This window comes from Anopheles coluzzii, chromosome 2, assembly GCF_943734685.1.
Source record: "Anopheles coluzzii chromosome 2, AcolN3, whole genome shotgun sequence".
Lineage (NCBI taxonomy): Eukaryota > Metazoa > Arthropoda > Insecta > Diptera > Culicidae > Anopheles > Anopheles coluzzii.
This window is the reverse complement of record NC_064670.1, coordinates 85,359,934-85,381,502: the sequence shown is the minus strand read 5'-3', so window position 1 is coordinate 85,381,502 and position 21,569 is coordinate 85,359,934. Positions and strand designations below refer to the sequence as shown.

At 45.0% G+C, this 21,569-nt stretch overlaps 1 protein-coding gene across 5 annotated transcripts; it reads left to right on the top strand.

Annotated features, from left to right (window-relative positions):
• Positions 1 to 696: 696 nt before the first annotated feature.
• On the top strand, positions 697 to 19,845 carry LOC120953589 (mucin-19-like). Of its 5 annotated transcripts, none has more exons than XM_040373689.2 (15): positions 697 to 1,753; positions 4,715 to 7,778; positions 8,017 to 8,101; positions 8,188 to 8,404; positions 8,480 to 8,807; positions 8,878 to 9,001; positions 9,167 to 10,388; positions 10,470 to 10,607; positions 10,681 to 10,878; positions 12,634 to 13,276; positions 13,360 to 13,522; positions 13,610 to 13,881; positions 13,964 to 14,892; positions 15,497 to 15,811; positions 15,881 to 19,845. In XM_040373689.2, exons 2-15 carry the CDS (start codon positions 5,104 to 5,106, stop codon positions 15,952 to 15,954), a joined length of 7,383 nt encoding a protein of 2,460 aa, XP_040229623.2. In that variant the 5' UTR covers positions 697 to 1,753; positions 4,715 to 5,103; the 3' UTR covers positions 15,955 to 19,845. The 5 variants fall into 5 exon arrangements, with proteins under 5 accessions (XP_040229623.2, XP_040229626.2, XP_040229625.2 ...); XM_040373691.2 differs by lacking the exon at positions 697 to 1,753 and adding an exon at positions 2,744 to 3,061 and having other exon boundaries at positions 8,188 to 8,386; XM_040373687.2 differs by lacking the exon at positions 697 to 1,753 and adding an exon at positions 2,744 to 3,061.
• The last annotated feature ends 1,724 nt before the right edge of the window (positions 19,846 to 21,569 follow it).

The window sequence follows — 21,569 nt, the reverse complement described above, 5'->3', positions numbered from 1 at the left end:
TCTATATTTCGTTTAGGTTGAGAGCTTGAGTCGTTTAGAACCCGTATAGTGGTCGTTTAGTGGGTTTGTGGCACTTGGGTACCCATATTCTCCTGGCACACCAAAATCTCTTTTAGGTGGTGCCGCAGCGCCTGATTTGTTCCGCCACACAGTTGACAATACGGGTGGAATAACAAATAAACACATCCGGATAAGCGTACCATGTAACACTACCGATCCAATACAACATACCTGCCTCTTCCAAAACATCTCCTACAGTGGGGCACTCTTGTCGCACAGCTGCATATTTTGTGTATCTGCAAGGTGAAGAATAGCACCCGTTGTTAATCTGATACTTAAGCATTTCGTAACAAAACTTACATGGCGCCGGATGTAACATCCCTGGTCACATTCTTGCGGTGCTGCGGGCGAGCGGCCACTTTAAACGGCGTTGCGCAGCATTCTTACGATCCTTACTCATTAATTTTAATAACATTTGCACTAAATTGCAATTAATTTCAATGCAAATTATCAACAAAATTGTGCATTTCTAGTTCACATCGCCGCCGAGTTTGTTTACGTTTTTTTTCAAAGGACGGCTAGCGAAAATGAGCGAGATGCAGCTATTTTCGAACGTCAAAAACCCTCGCCTTGCCGTGCGGGACATGTCAATCACGATGGACCAAAGTGCAAAGAAGGATTCCTTCCTCCATATTTGTATAGCCCATGAGCTTAGGCCGTCGGTAATTTTTCAAGCCGTAAATAAAGAGTGCAAAAATGACTGAATAAAGCAGCAAATCGAACGCACCAGGAACGGTAGTCGCACGGCTACAGCGGAAATTGTCGGTGTCGTGTGCGTTGGCAGTGTTTGGGTGTATCGATTTTGTGCTCCACACCGTCGAATGTGTATCGTCTTCGTTTGTGGTGCACTTTTCCGTCACAGCGAGACACTGCGGTAAAGGATCTGTGCGAGCGTGTGTGAGCAAAAAAAAAAAGGCCCGTGTCCGTAACGCGCCCCCCACATCTAGCCTTGTTACGCGTAACATTTTCTAGCGAAAAGTGCAGTTCTTGGCCAATTTAGAACTGTGCGTGAGTGTGTGTGTATGTGTGTGTGTGATTGTGTGCTTTGAAAACGCTACCGTCGCACAGACGAAAAGCGAAATTTTGCATGGATCGGTGAGCCTTCTTCCCATGAGAAAAAAGTCAACGCAGAGAGCAAGAAGCAAAAGAAGAAGAAGAAGAAGTGTAGCCCGTCATATAATAGCTTCTGGGCGAGGTGGAAGGGAGGATGCAAGTGTAAAATTGATGTGTGCGTGTGCATGTGTGTGTGTGAGTGCTGTGTACGCGCGTATTCTGCCTGCTCGAGGACGTGCTAGTGTGTGCGTGTGTGCGTGCGCGTATTATGTGTATGCATCGTTGATCCTGTCAGCTTCCTGCAGTGTGTAGCGGGGCCGTCCGTCGTCGTGTAGCAGCAGCCCGCCTGCCCGGCCCGCCGGTTGTGTTTGCGGAGTGTGAAACAAAAACGGCAAAACCGAGATCATTCCAGCCTATCTTGCGTCAATGTCCGGCTTGGTGTGAGATGGGAATGTTTCCAAATCATAATATTAATCGGTATCAATGCACGGTCATTTCGACGAAGAACAACGTGATCTATGTCATAAAGTGGGAGTGTTAGAATAGGGGAGCGAAACATCAAACTGGATTAAACTGTGGCTAATGGATTATATGATGTGAAATAAAATCAGTAAATAAAATACTCATCTATCATTTAGAGGTAAGCTAAGCAAACGTTTCCTGTTGTTGGGTTCAGTATAACCTCATATCATAGAAAAAAAGCATATACCAAGACTATTTTGACGCTGTATTCAAGTGAAGGCATTGCTTGAAAAAGTAGTGTAGATTTTCTTTTCTTGAGTTGCTGTTATCTGTTGTTTTTGTAGTCTGGAAACATAGTAATTTATAAATAATGGAAACATTCTTTTGATTAGAAAACTTTTGAGATGAGATGTTGATGATGTTATAAAATTGCATGTGTTTTTAATGTAAATATTGCTTCATCTACACTGCGCTATGTGCGATGTGTAATTATTACATTGTTTCTCTCGTAACAGTTCTCGGAATTCTGATCACGATTCAAAACAAAAATCATCGTCTCAAGTATTTATGAGATTAAGACCCAATTGTGTGTCACCTTTGAACAATGAATTCTGCATGACATGCTTTCTGTGTGTTGTGTTTGTTTGTGTGTGTGTGTGTGTGTGTGTGTTGTGTGTGTGTATTGGAGGGGAAGGAGGATCGTATTTCACAACGCACTAGAGAACAATAGTGAAGAGAAGACGCCAATGTCAAATAATTTACATTACTTCCCTCTGATCTCCACAAGAACGGAAAGGACACACAGCGGGAAGGGTTCTTCAGAGACACCCTGTACCCCTGTATGTATGTGTGTGTGTGTGTGTGTGTGTGTGTGCGTTTGAAAGACAATTGAGCGAGACGACTCCCCGGAGTCGTCTCTCCGGACTTGTTTGATTGTATGTTATTCAATCTCAATCCAAGGAGAGCGTGTTCTGAATCGGGATTGAAAGCCGTTGACAGCAGAAACACTTCCCAGAACGGTGCATTAATTACATGTGCTAAATCAGCTTAGAAGCGTTCGAGCAGCGCTTGGACAGACTGTTGATTTTTCACAACGCCCAACTGGCCGCCAAACCACCCAAAAAACACAAACCGATAACGTAAAACACGGCCGCCCCATGGTGTGGTATCGCGCGCGCTGGCCAGCAGCAAGTTTCAACCCCGGCCGGCGTGCAGTATAAACTCACGCGCGTGTACGCGTGTGTTAGTGAGCGCAGGCCGCTCGTGTTTGTACAAGGAAAACAGAAACATAGAATGCACGGGTATCCATTTTTATTACAACACAGTTTAACGCGTCACTTTGGTTCGGGAGGGGGTGTGTGTGTGTTTGATTGAAGGTTTTCAGAATGAATGACTTTTGAGGGCGAAAACGTGCATGTAATGTAGGCAAAACATTCGCCAAAGTGTACCGGAACGATTGCCGAAACGTTTGCTGATGGTGCTGAAGGTGCGTTTGGGTCGGGAGGGGTTAAAAAATGCGTCTCAAAATCGTGCGTGTGTGTGTACGCGTGTGTGCGGTTGTCTCCTTTGCGTAGAAAGGGGGCCTCCTCACTTCCTGCCGCCACTCTGCCTCTGACAGCAAGAAAATCACGGCAAATTGTTCGGCCCCAAAGTCTGTGCGTTCGGCTGTAATTAATAAGTATGGGATCGTTCTTAAGCGCTGCCCTTTCGGCTTGAGTGTTTTTGCAATTGGCAAGCGTGCGTGATTTTTCGGCCAGTGTTCGTCCAATCCAGCCCCGCACACACACACACACACACACAGCGGTGTTGGTGTTTGAAGAAAGGGGGGACTGGCAATTCTAATGTTGTTTGTTTGCTACGCACAAATGGAAGTTGGTTGAAAAAGAAAAAAGTTGTCACGAAGAGCGAAGAAGAAAGAGCAGCGCGCAGCAGGGCGGGAGAGAAAGAGAGCGAGCACGGGAAAGAGCAGGCGAGATTGATAGGTGCGAGCATAGCTGTGTGCGCGTGTGTGTATGTGCGTTGTTTTGCAGCAGCAAGCAGCAGCTCGAACAGCAGCAGTAGCAGCAACAGCAGTAGTAGTAGTAGTGGTATGATGCGGTATAGCATGCACGGGCGATGGGTTCCGCTACGCGATAATACCGCGGGGACACGAAGTAGTGTTGGGACCATCCTGTGTAGATGTGTGCATGACAGAAAAGCACTGTTTTATGCTACGTTTTCTGTAAGCCTCCTCTGCGTATCCTGTAAAGGGTCTGACCCGACGACCGCTGTGGTGTAGAGATGGATGGATAGGATTTTTTTCTACTCCGCCACTGAACGACAAACCATCATTATTTTGAGATGCCTGTTCGGCCGAGATTCAACCTACCCGGTCCCTTCCGCAATTGTGGTTAATCGGAGACATTTCCACGCAGAATGAGCGGCAGAACATTGCTGCGCTGCGTGTTTGCGAACATGGAAGATGCATGAATTTTCACCGCACCGCCGTGTGGCATGGATGAAAATGCGAGCTTTGCGTATGAGTGCGTGTGTGCGGAAGGTGGTGCTGCTGTGTGTTTGTCATTACTAATACGCGTCCATCCAGTCCTGCTGTGCTCAACTTTCCGCGATGATGAGAGTTACGCATGCATTCACGGTTAATCATTATGTTACATAGTGCGACATAATTATGCTGATCGACAGGGAGGGAACAAGATGATGGAAGAATGAATTAGTCACTTACGTTTCATGATGCGCATACCAATCAGTAGCTACAATTAATCTAGAATGGTATTAAACATTAATTCTGTTCTGGTACGGTTTATAAAACTAATTGCTACAAACAGATAATTGGTTAGTGCGCATTAAACCATTTATCTAAATCGCGAAACTATTAGAGAGTTTTGTTACAGACTGTGACGTGCTAACGAATGAAGATCATGAATTTAGTTTTAAAATTAATACGGTTGAAAGCAAAAAGGGTTAAAACATACAAATATATAAATGAACATGTGCAATAGTGTAAAAGTGTTAGAAGAGATAGTAATGGTAACGTTATGTTAACTGATGGAATTAATACCGTTGCTACTAATTAATTGCTGTTTAAATACTTAACTAATGAATGATGTATTATTTTGTTTCTTCTTTTCTTAATTTGTAGATTAAAATGGTATTGCTGGCCCAAGGGCCGTGGCCCTTCGAAACTATTGTGCAACTGCTAGAAAACTGCAATCTTTGCCAAACAGTAGTCGGCTATCATAGTTGTCCTCGTTACCCGTGCTCTATTGCTCCAACATCATCGTCGTCGTCATCGTTCGTCCCGATTTCCCGCGCAGACTGTTCAACAACGAAAGGCGATTTAAGCGAACAAAACTTCCAAAGAACGACCGAATCGCCGGTGGACGTGCAGGAACAATTTGTCCGTAAAGCACCCAGCAGCTCTGCGTTATCTCTGCTTTTTGACGCCACCGCTAACGTGACCCGACCAAACCGGTGGCAAAGATTGTTGATGGGCCCGCTGGTGGCGGAAGCCCCGCACTCTTTCACTGCATGGATTCAATGAGTCGCAACGAGGCGAACAGCAGCAGCCACCACCAAAACAAGGTGGTCTTAATGAATCAAGGAACTGATAGCAATAACGAAAGAGCTAATAATCTAACAAGTAGCGGTAGCAGCAGCAGCAGCAGCAGCGGCGGCGCCAACAGCCACAGCAACAGCACTCGAGGCAACAGCACTAGCGGTAGTAGCAGTAGTAGAAGCAACATTATTAGTCTTAGCGGTAGTAAGAGCAGTATTGGCAGTGACAGCAACGCTGCCAGTGGCAGCGGCGATAAATTTAGCGGCAGTAAGGGCAACCAACCGATAGCAGCGCACGTGGCGGCGATCATTCACCCGCAGCGTCTTCAGCACCATTCGGGGTCCGTAGATCGGCCGGCGTCCGCCGATTCCGACCGGGGGAGCTATAACCCGATAGCAGCGGCAACCGGTGCTGTTGGCGTGGTGCCGACTGTTGCACCCTCCTCCTCACCAGCGACGTCGTCCGGAGCGGATATAAAAGACTCCAACTTTGACGACGATAACGAGTGGGACGTCGGTATCGGAGATTTGATAATCGATTTAGACGCGGACATTGAAAAGACTGGTGCAAACCAGCATCAGCAGCAACAGAGACAGCAGCAGCAGCAGCAGCAGCAACAACAGCAACAGCAGAGTCAACCGCAATCCAGTAGTAGCAGCAGCAGCAGCAGCAGCAGTTCGACTACAGTTGGTGGTGTGCTGCAGTTTCTATCAACCAGTGGTGGTGGTGAGTCCGCGTCAGCAATTACGCGAGTGACTACTCACAGCGGTCAGTCACGCAGTGGCAATAGTTCGGGAAAGGGTAGCAAATCCGGCGCAGTCAGTTGTTCCAGTGATACCAGAGAAAAAAGCTCAGCAGGAGGAAGCGGAGCAGGAAACACTGCCAGCTCTGGTGGTAGCAGTAGCTCAAAGGGACATCATCATCACCATCACCATCATCACCACCACCATCATCATCACCATCATCGTCATAAACAGCAGCAACAACAGCAGCTGAGCGGTAGTAGCAGCAGCAGCAGCAGCAGCAGCGGCAGCGGCAGCAACAGCGGCAGCAGCAGTAGCAGTAGTGGTGGTGGAAGTAATACCAGCACGAGTACGAGCCCAGGAGAGAAAGTCGGTGAGACGCAGGGTAGAACTCGTACCACCAGTAATTCTTCTACCAGTAGCTCAGCTACACCGGCATTGCCTGTCAACCCCGTTACAGTGGGCAGTGCGCCAGTATCTGCAGCAGGGCAGGGAATAAGATCCCATCCGGGTATCGATACTATTGATAGTGCTGGTTCCCGTGGCGATACGCATACGCTCGTAGGGAGCAGCGGTCGCAGTAAACAGAGCGTACCATCCGCTAGCGCCAGCAGTGTGCCCGGGGTGGTTGGAAGCAGCGGCAGTAGCGGTGGTAATAGTAGCAACAGCAATACCACAACAATGTCTTCGACCACCAGCAGCTCGGGTAGCAAGTCAACGACCAAACTGTCCGTTGACCACCAAGCAACCCTGGATAAGGGGCTAAAGATGAAGATCAAGCGCACGAAGCCGGGCACGAAAACGTCCGAAGCAAAGCACGAGATTGTCAAGTCCGATCAAAACGGCACCACAGCCACAACGGCCACGTTAAGTACTGGTGGTGGTGGGGGTGGTGCGGGTGTCGGCACCGGTGGTATCGGAGCGTCTACCGCGCTTACCAGCACGACCGGTGTTACTGGCATGACCACATCGGCCTTGGTAGGCACCGGATCATTGACGAGTGCTGGTACTATGGCAGGCACACCACTGAACGCCAACAGCGGTGCTTCAGCGGGTGGCCATTTAACGACTGATTCCGACAGTACGGGTATAGCTGGAGGCGGAGGAACGATCTCCGGAGTGGGTGGCGTTGTTGGAAGCGGAATTGGAGGAGTGCTGAGCTCTGGGTTGAATGCAACAGCCAGCGGACATTCGGGCAGCGGCACGGGAGTAAACTGTGCCAATGCGCTCGTTAACAGTAACGCTTCCAACGGGAGTAACAGTGGCAATGTGGCGCTGAGTAACAGTGGCAACACGGCCGGTAATAGTGGAGGCGGCAGTGGGAGCAGCACTAGCATTAGCGGTGGAAGTATCGTTCTGGGTAACTCCGGCAAAAAACACTCATCACAGTCCACCAACAGTGGAACGATTGGGAGTAGCAGCAACACGGGCGGCAACAGCAATGCCCAGCAGCAGCAGCTGAGCTCCGGTATGCTTACCTCTCAGCAGCAACAGTCCCAGCAGCAGCATCAGCAGCACCAGCAACAACCGGCACAGAGTTCAAACAAGCGTGGTAGCAGTAGTCACAGGAGAGACAAGGGGAAAGATAAAACCACACACCACAATCAGCGTGACAAAAACGAGCAGCATCAAGGAGCATCGGGGGCTGCCGGTGGCTCCGTGGATGGCAGCATTGGTTCGAGCGGGTTGAATAATAGTCGATCCGCGACGAGCAGTGGCTGCGTATGCGTCGTCAATCATGATGCACAAGTCAACGGGTTACTACAGCAGCAGCCGTGCTCAAGTGCATCGTGCATTTATGCCAAGCCTGGAAGCAATAGTGGCGATCTTGGCGGTGGCGGAAACATATCCCTCGGCGCATCACATCGATTAGGCGCGGGAGGCATCATTCCGGGAAGTTTAAGGTAAATTTCGAAACTCGGGATTTTTGAAAACGACAATCGTATTAACACATTCAAACACAACTGCGCACATCCTCCACTGCTGCTTGAAACATTTCTAATATGGTTTTGGATCATATTTACATTTGAACGAATGTACATACTATTTAAATTTGCTACAAAATTCCCCTTATATTTGTGTGTTCTGGTGCATTAGCAAACTATTTACAAATTTGTTCTTGCTTTCATTTTGTCATTCCAGTGTTGGTACGGGTACGAACGCAGGAAGCAATACAAGCACTCCGAACGCTCCTGGTCCACCGGTACTGGGAAAGGATATCAATAAGGTAAAACTAATTGCATAACATATGATCATCTATTAATGATGTCTGTCCATTATAACGCTTTATTTTACTTCACATAAAAATTTTAGCTATTGAATCTAAATGTAGCAAACGCAGGAACACATAATTCCGGAGGAAATAATACCAATAGCAGCAGTAGTATAGCCGGTACAGGAACAGGCAACATTTGCAATGCGAACAACATCCATACCGGTGCTACCGGCGTGCTGAAAGCTCAATTGCAGGCTGGCTCCATGGCTGGAACCGCTAGCGAAGGATCCGGAACGGGTACGGCAAACGTGATGGGTATGGGAAATCTTGGAAGCCGCCAGGTTAATGATACATGACAACTAACCAATCTTGCATTTCTTTTCGTTCTAGGAATGTTCTCGGGTAGTACCGCATCATCGCCCAATCTCTCGGCGGCTCTGTCAACGCACGACGATAAAAGTGGTTCAAGCCCGCCCCCCGCAAAGCGTCACAAGGGCGACAAGAAGGAAATGGTAGACGTGTGTGTTGGCACGTCCGTCGGCACGATAACGGAGCCGGACTGTTTGGGTCCCTGCGAACCGGGCACATCTGTCACGCTGGAGGGTATCGTATGGCATGAAACGGAGGGTGGCGTTCTAGTGGTGAACGTTACTTGGCGGGGAAAAACTTACGTTGGAACGTTGATTGATTGCACCAAACATGATTGGGCGCCTCCGAGGTATGTTTTGCGTATTACAATGCCAAACAAAATAAATTAAATTATCCATTAAATGGTTTATTTTTCTTAGGTTTTGTGATTCTCCGACCGAGGAATTGGACTCTAGGACACCGAAAGGACGAGGCAAAAGAGGTCGAAGCTCAGCTTTGCTGCCAACGAACGATCTTAGCAATTTCACGGAGACTCGTAGCTCGGTAGGCAAATTTAAAGATAATTTTGTGTTGGGTTTGAACGGTGGCAAAGAAACAAACGGTCTTCATTGGTTTATAATCATTGAATGTTGTGGGGAAAAAAGTTTACTGGTGTACAAGCTTATCAGTATCTAATCTATTCTATATTTTTGACTTGCGTACCTACAGATGCACAGTAAGTTAAGGAACGGCGGTTCCAAAGGACGAGGAGGACGAGGAGGCATAATCGAGACGAACGCGGCAAGTGCAACCGGAGCATCCAAACTACCAACGCTCACTGCCAGTGCAAATGTTCTTGGAACAGCCAACAATGGAGGATCGCTGGGCGGTGCCAGCAATACACCCTCAACGTCACCAGTAGCATTTCTTCCGCCGCGAGCAGAAAAACGCAAATCAAAGGACGAGTCTCCTTCCCCGCTAGGCGCGGGCAGTGGTGGCAGCGGTTCCGGTGGGGCCGGTAGTAACAATGGTGCGCAGAACACCATGAGCAATAATGTGATAAACTCGGCGTCTGTAAATATCGGAAGCAACTCCTCCGGCAACGCAGGAAGTGGTTTTAACAATGCATCCAGCGGAGACGGTAGCGGCCACACGGGTGGCTCCCCGTCGATCGTTAATCTCGTGACGGGATTAAATGTTCAGGTGAGCAGTGGCGGTAGCGGAACTGCCGGCGGATCGGCGTGTAAAAAAGCAAAAAGCAGCACCGCAGCCTGTGCAATTTCACCGGTACTGCTAGAGTGTCCTGAGCAAGACTGTAGCAAAAAGTACAAGCACGCGAACGGGTTGAAGTACCATCAGAGCCATGCACACGCAGGCAGTGCCTCTTCCATGGATGAGGATTCATTGCAAGCACCAGAATCACCGCAACGAATAGCACCTTCGCCGACAACCAACAATACCGCCCCGTCACCTCTGTCCGTGGCCGTCGGTGCCAGCACAGCTCTCCCCACTGCAGCCGCCGGAGGTTCGTCTGCGACGGGCAACAACAGTGAACTCGTCCTGGCCCTGTCTACCACGACCGGTGGATCAGGCTCCAGCTCTGCCATAGCAACATCCTCATCTACCCCATCACCATCACAATCAGTGTCTGGTTCGGCTTCCTGCATTTCAACGATGTCTAGTCAATTGTCACAACAAAATTTAGCATCTAAACAATCCCTTGGCCCCAACAATTCCAACACAATCAACAATGGAAACAGTGGTGGTGGTGGTGTTAATTCTCAGGACACAACGGGTATGCTACTGCATCAGTCCTCATCCGCTGATCAAATGTCAACGTCTGGCGTAACGGCGGGCACTGTAGGCACAAATGAACCGCAAGACCCTGACAGACATGGCGCCAGTGGTGGTCCAGAGGCACCGACTGACGGAGGTTCGGCTACACTCAATGGTAAGAATAAGTATGACATCAGACAAGAATCCCATAATTAACTTGTGCATGTCTCTCTCTGTTTATTGCTTTCCGCTTTAGATGAGGAATCAAACCTAACAACAACTGGAGTAATGAATGCTAGCAGCGCGGCAGGTTCAGTTGCAATACCAAGATCGCCGGCCGTTGGTATGGGAATGCTGTCGACTGCTCCAACAACTCCTTCTACACCAGTGGATGGTAAGATTGCTTCTTTTGTAAATGAAACGATGATATGAATTATAAAATACGAATATTTACTTATCATTTGCAGCACATAAAACTCCTCATGGTTTCGCAAAGCAAAAGAAAAGTCGCAAATCGCCCGGTCCTTCTACCAACGCCGAATTTGACCCAATGGCTGCATCCGCGGGCAATCGCACAGAGGACGTTCAGAGTCCCGCTTACAGTGATATTAGCGATGATTCCACTCCCGTTACTGATGCTACGGATTTGCCCATGGGAGCAGGAGGTAAGTTTGGTGCAGTGTTTAGAGCATTGAATTCGCAAAGGCCATTTAAACGAAGCACAATTGCTATTGTACTCGAAACGTTTGCTGTTCAGGTTTTACCCAAACGAGTCACTTTTCTACTTTAACAGCATACAAAAATGCTGAAAAAGCAATAGAAATACAAGTTGACGAAATAGAATCTCAGTTTCTGATTTTACCGAGGCACTTTCCACTCTGAACAGCATTGCAGGGTTTTTCCGAGTCAATTTCCAATGTGCACAACATTATTCATCGCTTGCAAGATGGTTTTCAACAGACGTCAAATGTTGTATTTGTATGACTAACATTTTTCAGTTCTTTCGCATGATGTTAACACATCGCAAGCTGGACTGTGTTTGACAGTTCTTTGTGATGTGTTGAAAATCATGTGGAAGAATTGAAATTTTATTGTGATGAAAATATAACGCGTGACAGCTGATGAACAACATCTTGCAAGCGATAAATAATGCTGTGCACATAGGAGATTGATTTGGAAAAGCATGTATTCATCGCCCGAAAGACGTTTTTCAAATGTTGTATTTGCATCATAATGATTTTTCAGTTTTTGCACATTCAGTTCTTCAACACGTTTCAAGCTAAAGTACGTTTGAAAGTTCTTTGTGATGTTTTGAAAATCATGTATAAAAACTTAAATTCTATTATGAAGCTAATACACCATTTGACAGTTGTTGAAAAACATCTTTGAGGCGATGAATAATTATGTACACATTTGAAAGTGACTTTGAAAACCCTGAAATGTTGTGCAATTTAAGAAGTGACTTTGAAAATCCTGAAATGTTGTGCAATTTAAGAAGTGACTTGGAAAACCCTGTAATCACCGCGCTCGATATGTATTCCAATAGCTAGTACAAATGTTGTATTTGGATTAGAATAATTTTTCTTCCCCATGATTCTCAACAGGCCGAAATCTAAACAGCGTTTGAAGGTTTTTTTGTGTGTTGTGTTGAAAATCAATCCAAAGATATGAAACTGTATTGTGACAGCTGTTGAAAAACACGTCGCACGCGTTGAAAAACAGCTGTCGAATGTTATATTTGCATGACTATCATTTTTCAGTTCTTCCACAAGATTTTCAACACGCCAGAAGCTTAACTGCGTTTAACAGTATTTTTTTTGTGATGTGTTGGAAACCATTCCGAAAAGCTGAAAATGTTTTGTGATGCAGATGTTATATGTGACAGCTGTCGAAAAACATGTTGCACGCGGCTAATTCTATGATATACGCCATACTCGATGTAGGCGATTTCGCTATACGCTATTTTCTAAATTTGACAGTTATTTGAGCAAATTGTACTAATTTGACACATCGAATGTCAAATGCAAAATAAATTCCCTTTTGATCGAATTTTAAAAAACCATTTTAAAAGATATAAAAATGTAATCTTCAGTTAAAATTAGATCAAGTAATTAATGTAGTGGCTAAAACCAACCACTTCAAGCTAAATTATACGAAAATTAGCTATAATTTGACTGAAAACTTCAAAATTGTACTAACGCTAATATTCGAGATACGCTATTGCCTCCGGTTCGCATTAATAGCGTATATCGATCGGGGAATACCGTTACGTGATTTTCCAAGTCAACGACCCGGGTAAACCCTGTAATGATGTTTACATTGGAAAGCGACATGGGAAACCCCAGTTTTTATCCTTATAATCGATGATGTCGACAATTCTGTATGGTTCGTTTATATTCTTGCTTTTGCAATCTTTCTAGAAAAATCAAAAGGATCTCATATGGCAGAAAACACAAGAAAAGCAAACGACACTCCAGCTGAATCCGTAAACAACGCCAGCAACAGTAATCCTAGCACCAGCGGTCCTTTGGGGCCACTCTCCAGCTATGGTCTTTATCCATACTACGCAGGACTGCCCCATCAGCAACCACCTCCACCGCCACCGCCCGGTGGTCCGTACTTCCCTACGGCTGCAGACCTTGGCTCAAACAAACCTCCTCCGCCACCTCCAATCGGTCCGGTTCCCTTACCTCACGGTGTCGCAACTAGCATTGCACCCTCAGCAGTCTCTGCTGCCGGAGGGCCGCTCGAGTACAGCAAAAATAAAGAGCCGCCGTTGGATCTTATGAACAAACCAAACAACACAGGACCACCACAGCATCCATTGCATCAGCCGCAACCTCCATCCTCTGGATTACCCCCTCCGCCATCGCTAGCATCAGCCGGTCCACCTACAGGGCCGGAGGGTGTTCGCACTCCCGGAGGGCTTATGCTGAACCCGTCCGCGACTGCTGGATTACCGTCACTTGCAGGGGCAGCTGATGTGAAGGACGGTTCGATATTGAGCGCTGGTCCTCCTCCGCCACCGGGTGGCAAAGTACTGTCACATTACTATCCTTATGGGTGAGTGTATTATTATGTTGTACAGGGTTCACATCACCTTTGCCCACCGACATGGTTTCTGATCTAATGGTTCATCCTTTCAGCTATGTACCCCCCGGGTATAATTATCCCGGGCTCGATGCTGGCTACGGTCAGCTATCGGTAATATCGGACGAATCAAAGCATAGTCCGGTTATTACGGTCAAGGAGGAACGGTTAAAAGAGAGCCAAAGTCCTAGCGAGTACAGCAAACTGGGTGCATCACCGGTGAGTGCAAATAATTAGCTCAACTGAAGTAATGTTTGACAAAATCAGGATCCTTTCTTATACCAAATGCATTCATATCGTTTGCAGCTCATGGCCTCAAAACTCATAAAATCGGAATCTACGAAAGATATAAAGACTGAACCAGGCCTAAGTGGAAGTGGCGGCGGATCGCTACACGGCCCCGGTATTCATCCTAAAGATCCTCAACAAGCTGGTCCAAATCAACAACCGCCATCCCTGCCACCGCAATCGCTGGGTCCGTATGGTAGCATGTTCCGACATGGGCTCGGTGTAGGCCCACCACCCGGAGGTCCTCCACCGTCCCATATCCCAGCGTCTCGAGAGGAGGATCTTCGAAGGTACGTAAAAGTTGAACGAAACCAAACACAAAAACTCAAACTAATTTTTTGTTCAACCTTTCCCAATGTATCAATATTATAGAATGTTCAGCTACACTGATCAACGACGGGTAGGTGGCAATCCCCCACCATCAGGTCATCCGGGAGGGCCACCGGGGCTTCCGCCCGGTCTTAATCCAAAGGATGAGCCGCATTCACCATCATCGCACGGGCAATCGCAGCAGCAATCAGGATTGCATGGACAATCGTTGCCGGGTTCGGGAAAAGGTTCCAAATCCTCCTCGGGACAGACCGGTTCGTCGTCCTCATCCGGTGGAGGAAGCAGTAAAGGAATGGGGAAAGGCTCCGACAGTGGCAGTGGAAGCATCAAGCAGGAGGACAAAGAAAGCGCAATGAAAATCAAACAGCAGCAGCAGCAACAGGAGGGTCAGAAACCGACGATGGAAACGCAAGGCCCACCGCCACCGCCAACCTCCCAGTACTATTCACCGTCGCTGTATATGAGCGCCTCTCCGTTCGGGTTCGATCCAAACCATCAAATGTACCGACAGATGTTGGTTTCCACTGCGCCGTATAGTGCGCCACCCTATCATTTGCAAATACCGCGCTTCAATCACCCGCCCGAGGATCTGTCGCGGAATCAGAGTACGAAAGCGCTTGATCTGCTGCAGCATCATGCCAGTCAGTACTACAACTCACACAAGATACACGAGCTTAGCGAGCGCGCAATGAAAAGCCCGACCAGCAACAGCGTTAAAGTAAGCGTATCAAGTCCCAATCTCTCGCAGCAACCCGGTTGCCAAAATCCTAATCTATGCATTCCTCCACCAAACAGTAGTAGCGCAGGATTGTCTTTACAGCAACAGCAGCAGCAGCAACAACAGTCAGTTGCTGCCGCTCAACAACAATCATCTAATTCTAGTGGTGGCGGTGGTGGTGGTGGGAGTGGTGGTGGGCCACCACCATTGCAGCAATCATCGCAACCTCCTTCGTCCGGGAATCACATGCAAGGTAACAAATTAATGCTATACTGAGATTAGTTTGCTCGTTTTTTTTATTATTGTGAGAGCACGGTAGACCTTAATAGCGACAGTCGACTTGTGCATATCATATGCTGGCTAAGGATTGCATTTGGAAAAATTGAAATAGATTGTTAAGCAAAGAGAATAAACTTAAAGAAACATAACTTATACCACTTTTACCAATACTTTCAATTGCATTAAGTAAAACGTCGCGAACACAAAATCTGTTCAATGTTGGGGAGTGTGTTGGACTGCGTCTTCCTGTAGCAAGGATTTAGATCGTCCGGTTGCTTACATGGTGAAAATGTCAGTCCGTAGTGTAAGCCCTGTACAAGGCGAGCATGATGATATTTAGCAGCCTCTCTTTCGTCCCATTTGTTTTTGCAAATAAGGCATGCTTTCGGATATCGCTGACGAATCGTTAGAATGATAATAAATGCGATTGTATGGATAATTCTTGAAATCGATACTTTTGAAATTGTACCGTAATTGCAAAACATACTCTCGTTTGTTCGCTTAACTTCAAAGAATTATAAAACAATTCTACCACAGTTGTAAAAAAAAACCACCAAAATCTTACATTCTCGTTACAGGGACAACAGTGAATAGCAATAGTGGGAGCAGTGGTAATGTAAATAGTGGTAACAGCGGTGCCAGTGGTGGTCCCGTTGGAGCAAATAATGGTAGTGCCAGCGGTAACGGCGGTAACCCTGGCGACGGTCAGGGTAAAGATCATACCGGCGGCAGTAGCTCTGCCAATTCCCAGCAACAATCTTCCACCGGTGGCAGCAGTTCCAGCGGTGGAGGCAATGCCGGGGCTCGAAGTCCGCCCCCTCAACGCCATGTGCACACACACCATCACACCCATGTTGGACTTGGTTATCCAATGTTTCAAGCACCATATGGCGGTAAGCAAATGAAATGTTTACACACGGTTTATCAGGGTATTAAAGTGGATGATTTTCTCATTGTTTCAGCCGTACTAGCGACACCCCAGGCGGCGGCCGTCACTGTGCTCAGCCCATTCCAGACGGGACCGCCCACCAAGTGAAGCCAAACATCTCACCGTCCCGTCAGATAAATCATCTGGGATTGGTAGCAGCGCGTGTTCCTTTTGCAGATGGAGTTTTGTAAATATACATATATGTATGTGAGTGTGTTTGTGCGTGCGTGCGTGTGTGCGTGTGTGTGTGATATACATATGACCTACGATCAATCCGCTTTTTCTCAAATTACCGTATCCTGGATTGTTGCTACCAACGCTATTGAAACAGTGAACAAAGGAGCTAACAAGAGCAAGGTGACGGGACGTTCCGTTTCTTAGGAATTAGACAAGACGAAAAACACATCAGTTCTCTTACGCGAATGAATTGTAGTAATTTGCAGCAGACCAGTTTCAGTTGAAGTAGAATATCTAATGTTGTAATCGCGATGTAGTAAAAAGCGTTCTTACGATCTATAGTTTACGTGGTGAGCAATTGCAGTACCTACTGCAAGAGCAGATTAAGATTGCTGAACTAACGGCAATATTGGCCACAGCTAACAAACCTATGATAATTATATGATTGCGTTGGTGAATGGCGCGTCGCGTGATATTTAAGGCACATTTATCATGCTTCAGTTTTTCAAACTCTTAGAATTTTATGTAGCGTTATTACGTACCCGACGTAGTAGGGTTGAGAAAAACCGTTGGCCACGTTCCAGTCCATTTGTGTTAGCTAATCGATCGATCAATAGATCGAAGTTGTTTAACCTTTTTTTGAGACGATTGCTTTGATAGCTTTCTTTTTTTTACGTTCGATCAGTAATATTTGGTAAAACAATGAATGGAAATTTTTAATGAAGAGAAGAAAATATCGTTCAAAATCTAGCCTCTAATATTAAACTACTATTTGGGAAAGCAAAGCCACTGCATCGCAAAAGATCAATGTTATTTATAGAAGAAGGAGAAGGAAAAAACACTGAACATTTAAATGGTCCACACCAATGCAAAATGTAAATATGCTCGAAATTCGACAACGGGGAGAGGATTGGTGATATTTGTCAAGTATTATTCACGAACGAAATTTGATTGAAAAGCATAACACGCTACGTTCGAGTTGATCGCGCACAACGCAACGCAGTGGTGTGTTAAAGTCTACTTACTACTTTATTGTTATCTCTTCTTTTAGATAAACAAAAAGAAAAACAACCCTCATTGACGCATGAATTTACATTTCAACTCAAAACAGTCAAACAATGCATGCAAAATGGGCGGTAAATAAAGTAGTGTGCAGATGCGGACAAGAGCTGCTAGTATAACGCATTGTAGCGGAAACACAGAGATGCGCACGATCGAAGCACGGTACAGAAAATATGAGTTCATATGAGAGTTTTTTGATAGCTTTTGGACGGGTTTGAACGATGACAGTGCGTTCGTGGTGGAAGTGTCGTGTTGTTATATATTCATACATATATTTTTGTACAAACAAAATCGAAAAAGAAGGGAAAAGATAATTGTTTGGCGATGTGGGTAGGAAATCCTGTCAGGCAGAAGAAATCGTTAAATGATCCATCATTTTACCCGGAAACATGATTGTCTGTTTAACGGAACGCGACGCAAACCACATAAATACAAACACACACACACACATACACCTTACTCACTTACAGGGGTTGCGTCGCGTATTAGTTTGAAACGCAAACGCAAGGCATATCGATGGCCAATTTCTGTGCTTTCTGTTGTAAAATTATGTAGAAAATAATTAAGCGCTGAATATTTAGGAAGAAACGTTATGCTATCGCAAGAAGATGACAAACAACATTATTCATTGAAGCGCGCGCGGCACGGCGCAAGGATGTCGGAAGGGACAAAGAGGAGTTGTAATTAACTAAGTGTAGATCATTTGACAGTAGTAGTTCCATTGTGTGTGAATGTTAGCTTCGTTAAGTGATTGGAAGTGCAAAGAAAGATCGAAAAAAAAAAACAGTGTTGTATATTCATGTGTAAAGCATGTAGGCATAAGTGATAATAATTTCCGAGTGACAAGGGTATGTGTGTGTGAGTGTATAGGTGCGTAGTACATAAGATACATGGTTGGTGGATGAACGCGCGCGCAGCAAGGAAAAGAAAGCACCAATGTTTTGCGGCGAACGCGTTTCTTTGTCTCTCAAACCTGTAGATCTGTGCTGATCTATGAACAGCGCGATAAAAAAGAGGTTCAGTCGTGTGCATGAGTGTGTATTGGCATTGTGTAAGCCAAATTGAACTTGAAGTTTCATGTTTGACGCTTTCGTAGGAAGAAGAGAAAATAACCAGAAAGTCAATCAAACGCTTGTCGATGGACGGCAAATTGTGTCACACTGTATGAGATATGGATAAGAATAAGTGTGACAGAAATCAGTGCACTGGCTAAAAAACGCTAATGCAAATTGGTCGGAGTATAACGCATTGGAAAAAAGCGACAGCGCATCAAATGTATATTGTATGTAAATAGTAAACACAATTACTACTCCGAACGGTGTTTTGCGCTACAGGACAATGATTTCAGCGGAGGGCATGCTGTGCTGGAAACGTATTGCATTTTCACAGCATCGCGGGGCGGGGCTTGGTTTTAGCAGCTATGTTGCGCAGGCAGCGAGCATAATGTAGACAAGTTTTCCATAGTCTTCGTACGTTTCTCAACCATTTGTAGCAATACTATCGTTTATATCACTATTTCTTTTCGCTCTGTGATGGCAACGGGGGACACGACCTCCGAGATTCATTGTCGCCTCTGCATTATTACACATTCTTTCTAAAACCTGTAAACGTTTAAGCAATGCCATTCTATACCGTAATACTGCTGTCCATTAATGCTTTTGATGTGTGTACGAAGAGGAAGAACGTGAATTCTCAAACCCCAGGGGATTATATTGCAATTGCTCCAATGCGCTAAAGTGCAGACATTTTTTTTTTCTTTGTATAAATAACGCAAAAGAGGATGTTTTTGTTATTTACAAATTTTGCTTCTCTCGTAAGTGTGACAAACAGGGCAGACTAGTACGAGTGTGTGGTGGTTTGTGGTTTGCGTGTTTTGGGTGGTGTATGCGGTTAGTGTGTTGATGTAGAAAAACAACAGCAACACAACGTAATCTTCCCCATAAAAAACGCACCCGAACACATCACATGTCAGAAAATCAGAAATAATGTAAACCCCCCCCCCCCCCTCCCTTTGGCCACCACGATTCATCTTTGGGCGTACGAAAAGCGGCGGCACATGTCTGTTCACATCGAACGGAAAGCCAAATGTTATAATCTATTGACAAATGAAAAGTAATAAGGTTAAATTAAGAAAAGCAAAGCGATAAATATGGGTGGCAAAAAGGAGGAAAGTAAAAAAAAAAAAAAATTGGAAAAACATCCGATAGGTTTGTGTAAAACAACATTTAGTGCATGAACTGCAAAGATGAACGTATTACGTGCTTCTTAATCCCGTTAATTGTAAGTCCACAGAAATGCAGTAAGTTGAATGTGTATAAATAATACTAATGAATAACTAATAATAATAATAATATTAATATTAATAATAATTATTATTGTAACAGAACCTAGAAATAATGAGCTACTATTACTCAACAACACTGAATATTGCTTATAAATATTCGGTACAAGGAATAATGGAAAAGGACAAAACAAAAACAAACAAACAAACAAAATTTGCTAAATGTGAAAATTGCATCCGCACATACAAAACCATGGTATATATATATAGAAAAGAATATGTATATCAGCATATATAAATATGAATATAGCTCCTATCAAAATCATACCTACATAATAATATATAGGAGGATACATTCCTTATATTGGAGTAAATAAAAAGTAAAACAGATCAATACTGAGAGTAAAAACCAGAACAGCAGCAGGCAGGTACACATGGGCAAAAAAAATCGAATAAAATCAAAACATTTAAAAATGAAATTACTGTTTAAAACTGTTTTACTTACTACTCGTTTGATGTGGTGTGGTGTGTTCTATAAGCTCAACAGTCGTGTGAATCGCTCGTTTTCGATCTTGCGCCGATAGAATCGTAGAAACAGCTTCTGAACAAAATCCTCTTAATGGCGGCTATGAGGGTTTTGTTAGATTTGGCAAAAGTCAATGTAGGTGTGTATGAGGTGTATATGAGTACTAGTGCTATAAACGTACGATAGTCCTCGATTTTATCTTTGATGTAATCTGATTCCTTATACTATAGAATAACTATAGAATGGCAGCCCTTGTGCATAACTCAGATTCCATGATGTTGTCGGTGCAGACTTGTGATTCGACTAGATGGATGATAGATCCTAGCCGTTCATCTATGTTCTGAAAGAGCACCTCGTCGTGATATGGCCCGGTCAACAGTAACTGTACAGGATGGTCGGTCTCTAGTTCCAGCCTCACATCCATGTAGATATCCGATCTCCGACAGGTCTTCCAACCCCATGCTCGAACACATCGTCAAAGATGGCCCTGGAAGGATCCGTTGTTGCTCAAACACGCCTAGATCATTTGCATTCTCTGCTTGAATGATCCAAGACTCGTGTCCGTGTCGTGACCACCTGGCGAATCAATGTACGATGGTGAAGCCCGGATTTAGCTGCTGATGTCGTCCGAAGTAACGACTAAGATAGCAAAACTCCTTTACACCGCGAGATTGTCGCCTTCAACTAATACTCCGCTTCCCAGATGGTCTAAGGCTCCGGCAAGCAGGTACTTCGACTTTTGATCGCATTGATTCTCTATCGAATTCTTGCTGCTTCATTTTTGAAACGGATGTACGCCTCACACCTCACATTCGCCATCGTAGATTATAGTACCATCATAGTCCGTAATTTGTTAGTAAGGCCGCTGGTGGGACCAACATCAATTTGCTCTTTGCCGCGTTTTTCTGCAATAGGATGTTCCACATAACATGTAGGACCGTCTATACTCCAGACTAATGTACAGTTAACATAAATCAAGTCTTAAATTGAGTACTTTTATCGTGACATAAACTGTACACTTGAGCAATAATTAAATAAAAAAAAATAATAATGATACACATCACACCCTTTTTGCAACAAATGCCAATGAGATTATCTAACAGATAATGGATAAAGATCCGGTTATCCCAAATGCTGTCAGATCGTTTTCGATATTACGGTTACACCGTACACGGCATCTTGTTTATGTGATGTGGTGATATCATTGCTGCTGATGATGATTACAATCTTTTCGTTTTGAGGTGTTTTGGTGACAGCTGTAAAGTAGCGTCCTTGCAATTTATTTTCTTGTGCAAATACAGCATTGCCCGCGATTTAAAATGCATCAAGTAGTTTGTTCGAAGGTGAACCATTTCATGAAGTTTTGCATTTAATGGCATTGCAGTAGCCTCCTTCGTTGCCCTTTATGTTTATGCTTATCTTGCGCAGAGGATTTGTGAACCTGCAATTGTTTTGTACCCGAGAAGGATTATTCTTTTCAGCACCAACATTGCTTCGATCTTTGCAGATTTTCTATGATGGATTTTCCATTTTTATATAGACAAAACCGTTGTATTGGAATTTTGGGGCATGTGTACAAAAATGAACCATATGAAATCGTCATTCTCCAATTTTTTGAAATCGAATTCATTGAATGCATTGGTGACTCTTGTGATATATTACTTTACTTACTTATCT